We start from the raw sequence: 14,830 nt of genomic DNA, 5'->3' as shown, positions 1-14,830 counted from the left end.
TAGTGTGATGATTTCTGACGAGTGTGCGGGTGAGAATGCATGTTTACTGATTGCTATTGTTATGCTGTAGTAGACTGCGTTTCTCTAGGTGCATGTTAGACTCAGTGGGCTTTACAAATTATATGTGACCCTGCACCACAAAACCAGTCATAAGTAGCACGGGTATATTTGTGGCAACAACTAAAAATGCATTGCATGGGTCAAAATGATCGATTGTTCTTTTATGCCAAAAATTATTAGGATATCAAGTAAAGATCATGTTCCGTGAATATATTTTGTAAATTTTCTACCATAAATATATCAAAACTTAATTTTTGCATTGCTAAGGACTTCATTTGGATAGCTTTAAAGGCGATTTTCTCAATATTTAGATTTTTTTGCACCCTCAGATTCCAGATTTTCAAATAGTTGTATCTCAGCCAAATATTGTCCCATCCTAACAAACCATACATCAATGGAAAGCTTATTTATTGTATAAATCTAAATTTTGATCACATCCACTGGTTCCTCGAATTGCGCACATGAGAGGTCGAATGAATGCAGTCAGCAGCAGGTTTAATAAAGTGCTTCATAAGCATTCACTCATCCATAAAACACAAGAGCTCCTTTCAATTCTGTGCAGTTTAAACTCAGCTGATCTGTGTTTCGTCTTCTTGTGTACACACAGATCAGTTGTTTACAGGAATCACAACCATGTTGTACAAAAAATTTACTCCAAACCCATAAAAACTGAATCCACTTCAAATCCACATAGTGTTTACAGAACTAGTACAGCGTGACGTCACTCTTTTGGAAACTAACTTCTAGAAAATGACATAACAGGGGTTTGTGTCTTGACTCATTCGCTTGATTTATTGCGACACTGGTTTTTCTCCATACCCCGTCATTTCTCCCATCAGCCCTGCAGTCTCAGGGTAGTTAGATAATATGTTACAGTTATATTAGAGACAATATTATAGTTTTACTGTATTTTTGATCAAATAAATGCAGCTTTTGTGAGTACAAGAGACTTATTATTCGAAAACATTTATAAATCTTATTGACCCCACACTTTTACTGTATATACCCTATATTTTATGAAGGGAAGTCCTCCTGTGGGTCCTTCATATAAGCTTATTTCCACCACAGAAAAAAATATATATTAAAAAGGTAATTGTGAATTCTTGTGAGTTTTTTTTTCTCTGCAAATACATCTCGCAATCCAGACCTTTTTTCTCAGAAATCCAAATTCTTGAGAAAAAAGTTGCAATTACCTTTTTTTATATTTTTACTCCTTTGCAGAAATAGGATTGCATCGTCCTCGCATTTAAGAGCTTGAAAAGCCTTATCTTTAAAAAAAATAACCAGCTCTAATAATAACTAACACATCTCTTGTTGCTAATTTGCTAAAATCACAGCGATCCACATTTCTTGTTTACATCCACAAGACGTCCTACCTCCAGATGCCAGACGCTCGGCTCTGACCTGCATGCTAGGACACGGCGCTCTGTTTGTGCTTATTCATTATTGTAGCGAGTCTCATCACCACAGCTCCGGCGTCTCACTCCATCTGAGGGGGGCTGGGTCGAACACACGCTTGTGTGTGAATGGAGCTATGGCCTTTATTTACATCCATCATGCTCTGGGGCACGAGGCTGCGATGGAGCTATAAATAACAGCAGATGATGAGGAAATGTAGTGTGATGATTTCTGACGAGTGTGCGGGTGAGAATGCATGTTTACTGATTGCTATTGTTATGCTGTAGTAGACTGCGTTTCTCTAGGTGCATGTTAGACTCAGTGGGCTTTACAAATTATATGTGACCCTGCACCACAAAACCAGTCATAAGTAGCACGGGTATATTTGTGGCAACAACTAAAAATGCATTGCATGGGTCAAAATGATCGATTGTTCTTTTATGCCAAAAATTATTAGGATATCAAGTAAAGATCATGTTCCGTGAATATATTTTGTAAATTTTCTACCATAAATATATCAAAACTTAATTTTCGCATTGCTAAGGACTTCATTTGGATAGCTTTAAAGGCGATTTTCTCAATATTTAGATTTTTTTGCACCCTCAGATTCCAGATTTTCAAATAGTTGTATCTCGACCAAATATTGTCCCATCCTAACAAACCATACATCAATGGAAAGCTTATTTATTGTATAAATCTAAATTTTGATCACATCCACTGGTTCCTCGAATTGCGCACATGAGAGGTCAAATGAATGCAGTCAGCAGCAGGTTTAATAAAGTGCTTCATAAGCATTCACTCATCCATAAAACACAAGAGCTCCTTTCAATTCTGTGCAGTTTAAACTCAGCTGATCTGTGTTTCGTCTTCTTGTGTACACACAGATCAGTTGTTTACAGGAATCACAACCATGTTGTACAAAAAATTTACTCCAAACCCATAAAAACTGAATCCACTTCAAATCCACATAGTGTTTACAGAACTAGTACAGCGTGACGTCACTCTTTTGGAAACTAACTTCTAGAAAATGACATAACAGGGGTTTGTGTCTTGACTCATTCGCTTGATTTATTGCGACACTGGTTTTTCTCCATACCCCGTCATTTCTCCCATCAGCCCTGCAGTCTCAGGGTAGTTAGATAATATGTTACAGTTATATTAGAGACAATATTATAGTTTTACTGTATTTTTGATCAAATAAATGCAGCTTTTGTGAGTACAAGAGACTTATTATTCGAAAACATTTATAAATCTTATTGACCCCACACTTTTACTGTATATACCCTATATTTTATGAAGGGAAGTCCTCCTGTGGGTCCTTCATATAAGCTTATTTCCACCACAGAAAAAAATATATATTAAAAAGGTAATTGTGAATTCTTGTGAGTTTTTTTTTCTCTGCAAATACATCTCGCAATCCAGACCTTTTTTCTCAGAAATCCAAATTCTTGAGAAAAAAGTTGCAATTACCTTTTTTTATATTTTTACTCCTTTGCAGAAATAGGATTGCATCGTCCTCGCATTTAAGAGCTTGAAAAGCCTTATCTTTAAAAAAAATAACCAGCTCTAATAATAACTAACACATCTCTTGTTGCTAATTTGCTAAAATCACAGCGATCCACATTTCTTGTTTACATCCACAAGACATCATAACTTTACTATGATTTGTGAGTTTACTGCCGTATTTAAATGTTTTCGTCATGTCAAAACTTTGCAGTGTTTATGCCCACAGAGGAAGCATAATCAGGTATAAAATAAAAAGTGTACTGAAACTGTGAACAATCAAATGAATATCAAAGAATCAATATCAGCAAAGTCACAAAGAGTTTTTTTTCATTTAAAAGCATGAGATGCAGTGGGATGGGAAAAAAAAACGCCATGAAGTCTCGAGACAAGTTTTTTAAAAGTTTTAATTGTACATGGCTTTCTAAACATGCTCTCTTGTTCAAGACGCGAGTGCAACGGTGATAGATGTCTTCTTCTTCTTGTTTTGTTTTATGGCGGGTGGCATCCAATGTTAAGGTGCATTACAGCCACCTACTATTCTGCAGTGTGGACTAACAGAAACTTGATTTTTATTTTAAATTCGACAAATATTCGAAATTAAAAAATTTTTTGACAGCCCTATAGCACTCTTGTCACTGGAAGTTTACAAATCTTATTGACTATAAATTAGGGATGCACGATATTATCGGACTGATATCGGAATCGGCCGATAATGGCTTTAAATGTAAATAGCGGCATCGGCCCGATATGAAAAATTATGCCGATATGTCTTGCCGATAAGAGGAATATATCCTAATGCCCGCTCAGTAAGGAGTTTTAATTCCGTAGGGGGCGCTGTTGGCCTATTTCTAATTAAAGGTCCCATATTGTCAAAACTGAAATTTCCTGGCTTTTTTCACGATTACTGAGGTCTAGGGGCTATTTAACTACCATATGCAAATATATATTCTTAAGGACATCAAAACCTCAAATAAAACTCCAGAAAGGTGTACAATATGGGACCTTTAAATTAAAAGTAAAATAGCCTACACAAATAACATTTAGACTGTGTTTCTGATTAAATAAAGCAGTAATTGATGTCATAAAATAATGAGTATGTTTTTATTTAAAGGTCAGAAGCTATAGCTTAAATGAAAATAATATAAAAAAACTTGTAAATTAAATAATTTTATATATACTGATTTATTCATTAATGTGTCATATGTTTTATCTTTCAAACAAATCATAAGCTCTAAAAGATTTCCAGAATTTTTACAACTCTTTTGCTTTAGACCATCTACAGATGTTAAATCTTAAAATAAAATGTAAGGGTTAACCTTTTCTGGGGGAAAAAATGCAGCGATTGATATATAGTTTATTTATAGTTATTTTCAAAGGTTCAATGTACTGTCCAAAAAAAATATTATTGTTATTTAATTCTAACAAATAAGTTCTTGTTAAAAACTAACCAAAATTAAAAATAATTTGCTTATAATTTCTGCACAGGAGAGACTTGGTGTTGTTTCCAAACAAAAGGAAATATATCGGTATCAGCCAAAATGAGTTGAAAAATACCAGCATATCGGATATCAGCAAAAATCCAATATCGTGCATCCCTACTATAAATGTTCTCACCTTCACTTTAACTCCTTAAAGGGATGGTTCACCCAGAAACGACAATCCTGTCATCATTTACTCACTTTCCGCTCGTTCCAAACCTGTAGTTTCATTCTTCTGTTGCGCACAAAAGAAGATATTTTGAAGAATTAGGGCTAGCTGATGGTAGCCACTGACTTAATAATATTTTTCCCCCCATACTATGGAAGTCAGTGTTTACTGTCAACTTTTTGGTAACCCACATTCTTCAAAATATCTTCTTTTGTGCTCAACAGAAAAAAAAAGAAACTCAATACAGGTTTGGAACGAGCGGAGGGTGAGTAAATGATGACAGAATTGTAATATTTGCATTGAACATCAACTCTTATCTATGAATTACAGTTATTGTCTAAATATCTAGAAAAATTCCTTTCTGAACCAGTGTCATTTTTCTATCATTGAGATACTAGATAATCAGTTTTGAATATAGTTTTTATTCATTTATATAGTTATTTTATTTCACTTTTATTTGTAGTTATTTTAGTAAATACATTTTACCTCAGATTATGTTTATTTCATTTATGAAACAAAAATGTTTTTAGGTTTAGTATAGGGACCAATTCTCACTATTAACGAGTTGCTTATTAGCATGCCTATTATTAACATATTGGCTGTTTATAAAGCACATATTCTGCATGAGCATATTCTGCATCTCTAATCCTACACAATACCTAAACTTAACAACTACCTTACTGGCTATTAATAAGCAGCAAATTAAAAGATTGAGGCAAAAGTCATAGTTAATGGTTTGTTAATGGCGAGAATTGGACCTTAAAATAAAGTGTGACTTAATTTTATAACCCTGGTCTGAAAAAGTGCATGCAATTGAAAATACTTTTCAGCAGAGGGCGCCACATAATCAACTCAAGCCTCCATGTTTTCTCCAGTACACAAGCTCTTCAGCATAACAACATAACGAAACAGTGCTCAGCGCGAAGAATGTTACAATTTGTGCAACACTGCGTGCAATATCTGCAACCATGACAAAGAGCTGTCAGCCATTCTTTCAGCATACGTTGAACTGTGCGGTCTTACCTGAAACAGCCCTGCAGCCAGTCTCTGGGGTCTTTGTCGTTTAAACCGTTTCCTGCGTCCTCGCGGCCCGCTGAGAGAAACGAAGAGGTCACCTCCAGAGCTGCCCTGACGCTCTCCTTCGTGGCGGCGACGCTCAGCACCTCAGCATCCGAGCTCAGGAACAGACTTCTGTCCTTGAGTCGCTGCTGAATCATGGGAGTGAGGGGGATGTCGAAGGCAAACGAGGCTCCTGGAGCGCTGTGAGAGCTGGGTTCAGGTGCAGGGTTGGACAGCGAGTCCATGCTACTGTAGAGAGTCCCCCGCAGACGCTCCGACTCCAGGATGATCTCAAACTGGCAGCTGAAGACATCTGTGGCGTCACTCTCACCTGCAGAACACCTGGAGCAGCCAGACAGACAAACACATCTCACTGAACAGACGTGGACTTTAGGACATTCTGTCTTATGCCTATTTAAAGTCCTTGAGTTGAGACACAACTCAAGCAGTTACTACAACATATGTTCATTTGACAACTTAGGCCATAAGAATGAACCTCACAAAATGAGCCTGGGTCATATTTCACCAGAAAATTAAAAGAATAAAACAATAACCTAGGACCATTCATTTATGAATTCAGCACATTTCCACTCAAACTATTGTTTCCATAATGCATTCAGACTTTCAAAGTCATTCTTATTACGATTTTTATTACTGGAATACAGTATTTTTATTAAAACAAACAATTACAGATTGCTCAATCAAATAATGTAATGACATAAATACTTATCTAAGTACTTGATTGATTGATTGATTGTATTACTACAATTTTTGGCTTGGTTATAGTAATGAAATGTTCGGTAACACTTTAGTATAGGGACAGATTCTCACTATTAACGAGTTGCTTATTAGCATGCCTATTATTAACATATTGGCTGTTTATAAGTGTTTATAAAGCACATATTCTGCATCTCTAATATACCCAATACCTAAACTTAACAGCTACCTTACTAACTATTAATAAGCAGCTAATTAGGAGTTATTGAGGCAAAAGCCGTAGTTAATTGTTTGTTAATTGTGATAATTGGACATTAAAATAAAGTGTGACCGAATTTTCTTCTGTAATGGACAATTAATTACTATGAATAATATTATTCTGAATTATTATTATTATTATTATGATTATTAATTATTATGAAATAAATGATTATGAAAATAAAATAAACAGTTTTCTTTCTGACCCGGATATGTACTGGACAAATTCATGAGAGTCATCCACAGGAAGTTGAAAAAAAATAACGCAATTCCATTATAGAACCACAAGCCTCGTTCCTCTTAGCAACTCAGAGTGAACACAACGCTTCCTCTACATTGTGCTTGATCATTTCTTACGAAGACCAGGCAGAAAGGGTAAAGGAAGTGAAACCGATAATCAGATGCATTAGAGAACTGAATATAAAAAGTAACTAGATTAGCTGATGAACAGCACAATTGAATTTAGCATTACATAAGGTGCAGCTGTGTATATCTCTCATTCTTGACAGCTTTTACTCACCATACTGAGTTGCCTACATAGGCATCATAGGTGTGCCCCTGGCATAACAGCTATTCATAAATAATGCTGTTAACACTTAGGGAACACACATGCAAGAGTTTTCTCTCAGTAAACTCCAAATTACTGCTTAAAAACAGTGAGAAAAGTAGTTGTTGTGGTAGTTATCTATTGGGTAGGTTTAAGGGATCTAAAATAAGGTCATGCAGAATAAGACATTAATATGTGCTTTATAAGTAAACAGCCAATATGCTAGTAATATACATGCTAATAAGCAACTAGTTAATAGTGAACAGTGTTCCCTAATCTAAAGTGTTAGCATTACTCTGCCTTCTATATTCTGGCAGTATTAAAATGCAATGCAACAGTCAGTCAGGAATAATTATTCCAAGATGACAAATATATCAAGAGAAAATGCATATTATAAATATATTAATATTTTAATGTAATACTAAAAAACATCAAACATGCACGTAGAGGGTTTAAATCAGTCAGATTTAAAATGTTGTCTATGTAATAATGCAGAGCTAGTGTTACTAGAACATTTAAAAATGTTAAGTCCAAAATCTTTACCAAATGTATAACAACAACTATAATTGCTATTAAACAGAGATAAGAAACACAATACTGATTATTTTAATGTTAATGTGTTTGATAACTAATAAGCAAAATCACTTTTTAATTGTTTTATTTTGGATTTTTCCACATCATAGCCATTTTTAAAAAACATGCACCGTTAAAATTGTATTAAAACATTTTAATAATAAAATTATATAAATAGTTACATAAAAAATATTTATGAAAACAAAACAATTACTCATTGTTAATAATATATATTGATTATAAAAATATAAGGAATTAATTTACCTGTGAACACCGTTGTTTCCTGTTGAACGAACACCAATTTAATGCCACTGGTGGGTGATATTTTTTAGAATTTCTTTAAAAGTACAAAAGTATCATATAAAATAGCTTGCTCATGCCAAATAATGGTGTCTCTCTACTATCTAACAGGCTTTTGGCAAGTGAGGACTGCGATGCAGAGGTACTGTACCTGTCTGAGCCGTTCTCTGCTGGATTGTGATCGGGTCTCAGCACGCGCCCCTGTGGCACTCCTGTGGCTTCTGTATGCTGCGCGTCCAGAGTCACTTCCTCTTTCACGCTGCAGCTCTGGTACGTACCGTTCTGCATCTCTCCGTTCACAAGGCTCTCCCTGCTCTCCACAAACCGCAGCTTCTTCGGCGGCTTGTCCCGCAGTTTGCCCCCCTCCAGAAAGCCACTGAAGATGCCCGGGATCTCGGCCAGAATTTTATTGGATTCCTCTAGAGACCCATCCACCAGTTCTGCCGAGGGGTCGTCGTCTGTCCTACTGGGCAAGGGTGACCCGGCCCTCTTGCCCTCCATCTCCTTTCCAGCGTTTTCTTGGGAGGGCACCTCTGAGGGCTGCTCCCCATGTGCTGCAGCTGGAGTCGGGCTGGCGTCAGGTTTATTTTGGCAGGCCAGTGCATTCCTGGGGTCTCGACTGGGCCCAGAGCTGAAGCAGCTCAGCTCGTTTGCGGCCGCCATAACTGAGCTGGGGTCCTTTATGAGCGCCTCGCACCACGAATCAAACAGCAGGGAGTCTCCTGCTAACTCGGACTGGCCGTTCTGAACGTCCAGGCCCTGCTTGGCCATATCCAGCTGAGACAGCGGGGTTTCGTCTTGCCCGTTGCAAGGGATCATGGGTGAGGCGGCGGTGGCGTTTCCTGACATCGAGTCCTGTCCGGACGCAGCATGCTGACTCCGAGCGGTCAGGCCACTCAACAGGTTTGACAGCTCCCTGTCAATTTCCTGGAAGAGGGACGTCTCATCAATGTCATCGTCATCAAGAGCGGACTCAAGACCTGAGCCGCTTCCCTGTTTCTCTTGGGTCGGAGGGGCGACTGTTTGACAAACCAAAAAATTAAGATTAGAGATCATTAAGTGCTAACTCAAAGAAAGTCAAGTGGAGCAAGACTGTCTGCCTCAAATAAAACCAACGGAAGGCAGGATGAACAACAAGAAAAAGAGAAACTTCCAAAGCAAAAACGCTATTGGTAGTAGATAACATTTCAATTATACAAAACAAAAACAAACATTTTAGGGAAATGAAAAGCATCATCAAGTGGACACATCTGAATGTTTAGGCCACATGATATTTTACAACCTGAACTAACCTTTCCTTGTCATAAAAAGGTCAACTTATTTTGATATATTGAGAGACTCAGTGAAACAGTCATGATATCATGTCCTTTTTTTTGGCATGTTTTTGCATTTTGGTTATACCATGTGATTTTGATTTAGCAGAAGAAAAAGGTTTTCATACATTAATGAGCAGTTTTCTCAAAGAACTAAGAATTAAAGATTATGCCAAACAACTTTTTTTCCAATAATTTAAGGACAATTTTTCTTCATCATGATATCAGGACAATTACATAATCCTGTATGTGTGAATTTCATTTTTAATGCACCAGCTGAAATGAAAGTACTGGTCATCATGAAATGTGAGGGTCTGTAAAACATTAAACATTAAGCATAAAGCAGATTAGTCATATTTGTTTAGAACTGTCCAAACTCTCTTCACCAGGTGGCAGCATTTGACTATGGTTGAAAATGTACTGTAAACTAAATTTGAACAAAAACACCAGGCTGCATACCACTGCACTTACTATATACAGTAGAGTATGTGAGATAAAGATTAGACATTTCGGCCACACACTGCCTTCATGTCAATTGATATAATATCAAAGCAAATCAATTTACAAACAGAATTTTGTTAGGTTTGAAATGAAGAAAATTTATTAAATAATGAATTAAAAACACTTAATTAAATACATTTAAAATTTGTGTTAGTTTAAAAAATATAAATATTTAAAAAGATCATGTGCAAATTGTAATGATGCTAGAGGTTTGGGGTTATTAAATACTTGTGAATAAACAGATTCACAAATACAATCCATCCACAAATAAATAAAATCAGATCCACCAATGAATGTAAGGAGTTTCACAAAATCAAACTAATTTACTAAAAACTATACTGAGATTTGTAAATGTGTTTTTCTACACAAACTCAACTCTGTATAATTTGTGCAATGCTATTAGAGGACAGACAGACACATAGACAGGCAGGTAGACAGACAGACAGATAGGCAGACAGACAGAAAGACAGACAGACAAGCGGGCAGACGGACACAGACAGACAGACAGACAGGCAGGCAAGCAGGCAGACAGAGACAGACAAGTAGGTAGACAGACACAGACAAGACAGGTAGGTAGACAGACAGACAGACAGTCAGACAGGTAGACAGACAGACAAGCAGACAGACAGGTAGACAGACAGGCAGGCAGATAGACAGGCAGGCAGGCAGACAGACAGGCAGAATGACACACCAGTGATACGGAAACACTAAGATCTTGGAGGAGTGTTTTGTGTTCATGTTGGTGGTTAAAACACACACAGCAGCTCAATAGGGTTGTCACTCCTCTACTGAGAGTTTAATCACACTCTGTAGACACAGTCCAATCAATTCCTGTATGTCAGAATCAGTGATAATCACATTCCACAAGCGAATTAACTCCTCAAACATTTAAAGTGACAGTCCTATCTGTGAACAGAAACAAACTGAACAACTAGTTGATAATGCAGTGACGTCTCTTTTCTGGAAAATGGTAGCTTGAGAATGGGTGCCATTGGATGCTAGAAAATCGCAGAAACAAAGGTATGTGTCTTCATTGACTCATACATTTTGATACGATCTCTCTTCACTAAAGTTTCTTCCAACAGTCCTGTGGTCTTGGGGAAATCCCATACATTACTCTCCATAGAGACCAATGTTGCCAGATCTCACTAGAAAAACTGGATCTGAAAAACAAGCCACTTGCCTTTTTCAAATAAACCCAAATACATTGATCATTTTTATGAACTACATTTACGAAACAACAAGCCCAAAGATGTTTATAAAAATGTGGACATGGCAATATGATGTTTAGCAGCAGTTTTATGAGTCAACGGGTGGTTTACTTAAAATTGTTGGACATAATGCGTCAGCTGAATAACATGCCTTTGGTCAAAAATAGCAGACATCAAACAGGTTAAACTGATGCTCAAATGTTCCTATGATTATCACTACTTCAATAATCGCAACTTTGCGAGTGACTCATGACAATTGAGATATTTTCCACCAAAGTTCAAGGTTGTTGCCTCTCTTATGTCTGTATTATTTATTATAAAAACATCTCTATTTACATCCTTTATTTTCTTAAATGCACTTCACCTGCCTTCAGGTGCCACCAGCAAAGCATTATGTTTGCTACACTGCAGTTGTTAAGAGCTATTTCTACCTGGTTTAGTTCATTTATAACGTTAATTTAGATGTTATCAGTCAGCACTGTAAACCCCTCTCAGAAAACCTAGTTTTTGTTTTTTACAGAGGAACAAAGCAGGGTTTGTGTACAAACTGTCAGATTCTGTGAACTATAATGTTGCACAGAACTAGATGCTAGCTGCATAATAGTTTAGTCAAGGGGTCAAAAAAGCCATCTGGTCTGAATCAGGAGAGAAATCTGCACAAATCAACAACCATTGATGAACCAAAACACTCCAAAACAGTTCCTCATGGGTGGATTTTGATGTGGGAGGATAACGGGATGGACTTTTTCACTGGAGGAAGTGTTATTATGGATTATAAACTCAGAAGCGACACTGTAAAAAGTAAAAAATAAAGTAACCTAATATATTCAGGTTGATTCAGTAATGTTAAATAACATTTTTTATTTATTCATTACCACATGAAGCACATTTGGTCACATTGGGAACCAATTCTCACTATTAAATAACTATTATCGACGACATTTGCCTCAAACTTCTAATTTGCTGATTATTAATAGTTAAAAACTATAAACAGCCAATATGCTAGTAATATGCATGCTAATAAGCAACTAGTTAATGGTGAGAACTGGTCCTTAAAATAAAGGGTTACTGCTCATTTTTAGGTTACCATTTTTTTCAGAGAAAGGTTTAAAGGTAAAACGTCTTAAAGATTGATCTGTTTCTTACAAACACACAGCTTTTGTCTTCTCAAAACATTAACTGATGGACTGGAGTGGATTACTTGTGGATTATTGTGATGTTTTTATCAGCTGTTTGGACTCTCATTCTGACGGCACCCATTCACTGCAGAGCATCCATTGCTGAGACACTGATGCAATGCTACATTTATACAAATCTGATGAAGAAACAAACTCATCCTAATCTTGGATGAGCTGAGGGTGAGTCAATTTTTCAGCAAATTTTCATCTGAACTATGAACTATTCCTGTAATCCACAATCCATTTTTTTTAAAGATCTACACACAGAAGAACAGGATGTTACACATTTAGAAGAGTAGGGTGTTCATTTGAGCCTGTATTCAGCTGAAAAAATACAGCATCACATACGGAAGTGAAAGAGAAAATGTGTTGCATGCAGTTTCAATTTACTATATATATATATATATATATATGTATGGTCACACTTTCTCACTATTACCAATCCATTGGTGTATATATATATATATATATATATATATATATATATATATATATATATATATATATATATATATATATATATATATATATATATATATATATATATATATATATATATATATATATATATATATATATGTATGGTCACACTTTCTCACTATTACCAATCCATTGGTGTATATATATATATATATATACACATATACACACACACACACACAATAATTACATGCATGCAAGAAGTATGCAAGAATATAAAAGTACCGCTATCTGCTGAGCTTGTGTCTTCTGTCTTTCCGAAGAGAAACTGGTACTTGGCTTTGGCAACACTCTGTGCATGTGCAGAGGAGCTGCTGACCCAATCAAACGCTTCTCCCTGCAAGAACAAACCAGAGTTAAACATGCATTAATCTGACATCATTTTAACTTAACCACACGTTTTTGCAAAGTGTGCATGTGGCAGTATTATGACTGAAGACAGAAAGTCTTTTTTATTATAAATTTAGCAAATCAGTTTTACAAGACGGATGCTATCAAGTTCCAAAACAAAACATGACAAAATAGCTTTGTGAGAAGAACAGACCCAAAATCCTCACAAGTCATTATTTATAGAAAATCTTTTCCTCTCCTCCACAGCTCATGTCTATTTTGCTGTTGCATATTCAAATATTCAATCAAATTGCAGCAGGTTTCATAACAATTATGTAATTTCATAACACACAAGTTTAGAAATGCAACAGTTTTATTTTGTGCTTCTCACACAGAGATCGTATGACTTCAGAATAGGGGTGTCGCGATATACCGGTATTGACGATAACCGTGATATTCAAATCATGAAATATCGACATCGTGTTAATTTAGTGTGTGACGATATACCGGTATTGACGATAACCGTGATATTCAAATCATGAAATATCGACATCGTGTTAATTTAGTGTGTGACGATATACCGGTATTGACGATAACCGTGATATTCAAATCATGAAATATCGACATCGTGTTAATTTAGTGTGTGACGATATACCGGTATTGGCGATAACCATGATATTTAAAATGAACAGGACACTTATGATAACACCACACGCAAATAGCCTACTCCAGCACCAGTACCTGGTTGACCTCCCAGGTGGCAGTATTGCGCCTTAACACTGACACCGGTCACACAAGACTACGACGCAGCGCGCAGCCGCACTACTCCGAGAAGAACCAATAGTATCCATGCCCGGTATTGACGATAACCGTGATATTCAAATCATGAAATATCGACATCGTGTTAATTTAGTGTGTGACGATATACCGGTATTGACGATAACCGTGATATTCAAATCATGAAATATCGACATCGTGTTAATTTAGTGTGTGACGATATACCGGTATTGACGATAACCGTGATATTCAAATCATGAAATATCGACATCGTGTTAATTTAGTGTGTGACGATATACCGGTATTGGCGATAACCATGATATTTAAAATGAACAGGACACTTATGATAACACCACACGCAAATAGCCTACTCCAGCACCAGTACCTGGTTGACCTCCCAGGTGGCAGTATTGCGCCTTAACACTGACACCGGTCACACAAGACTACGACGCAGCGCGCGGCCGCACTACTCCGAGAAGAACCAATAGTATCCATGTGGTCTGCAGATGAATACATCTCAGAAGAACCATGTTCAATATTATCCAGACAGTAAGTTGCCATTATTTTACTAGTCATTGAATGGGAAAATATTACATTAACCTGTTAACAGCGGTTTCCTGTTTTCATATATTTAAATAAAAGGGTGATTCTTTTAATAAGTACCGCGTTTTCTTTACTCGTCTAATTTTTGTATTTGTATTTGCAATCAATGGCCAATACTGCCTTTGTGTAGCAATTTATTTCTTTGTTCAAATCTATTACACGACTAAAACTGATCTAGAAAAACAAAGCGACCACATTAAACTCTGTAAAATGTAAAGTTGGTCGCAGTGCCATGCACTTAATGCCTCATCTGCGGTCGTTCTGGGAGCACATTAATACTGAATTAGAAGCGCGTTAGCTGCATGACTTCATTGGCATCGGCGCAACTATAGGTTAAAGAGATTAAAATACGGGTACGCAAGTTAACAGGTT

The 14,830-nt window shown here is 36.5% G+C and overlaps 1 protein-coding gene across 1 annotated transcript in view; it reads right to left on the bottom strand.

Moving 5' to 3' along the window:
* Window positions 1-14,830, bottom strand: part of LOC107566909 (PH and SEC7 domain-containing protein 3-like) — a 42,594-nt gene that overhangs the window by 15,524 nt on the left and 12,240 nt on the right. Inside the window, exons 2-4 of the mRNA XM_016252479.1 lie at window positions 12,974-13,085; window positions 8,217-9,084; window positions 5,635-6,012 (exon numbers count right to left, since the gene is read on the bottom strand). Coding sequence (XP_016107965.1) covers window positions 5,635-6,012; window positions 8,217-9,084; window positions 12,974-13,085 — 1,358 coding nt within the window. The remainder of the gene's footprint in view (window positions 1-5,634; window positions 6,013-8,216; window positions 9,085-12,973; window positions 13,086-14,830) is intronic.

The sequence above is a fragment of the Sinocyclocheilus grahami genome, unplaced genomic scaffold, assembly GCF_001515645.1.
Source record: "Sinocyclocheilus grahami isolate Dianchi unplaced genomic scaffold, SAMN03320097.WGS_v1.1 scaffold1111.1, whole genome shotgun sequence".
NCBI lineage: Eukaryota > Metazoa > Chordata > Actinopteri > Cypriniformes > Cyprinidae > Sinocyclocheilus > Sinocyclocheilus grahami.
This window is presented reverse-complemented; position numbering and strand designations above follow the sequence as displayed.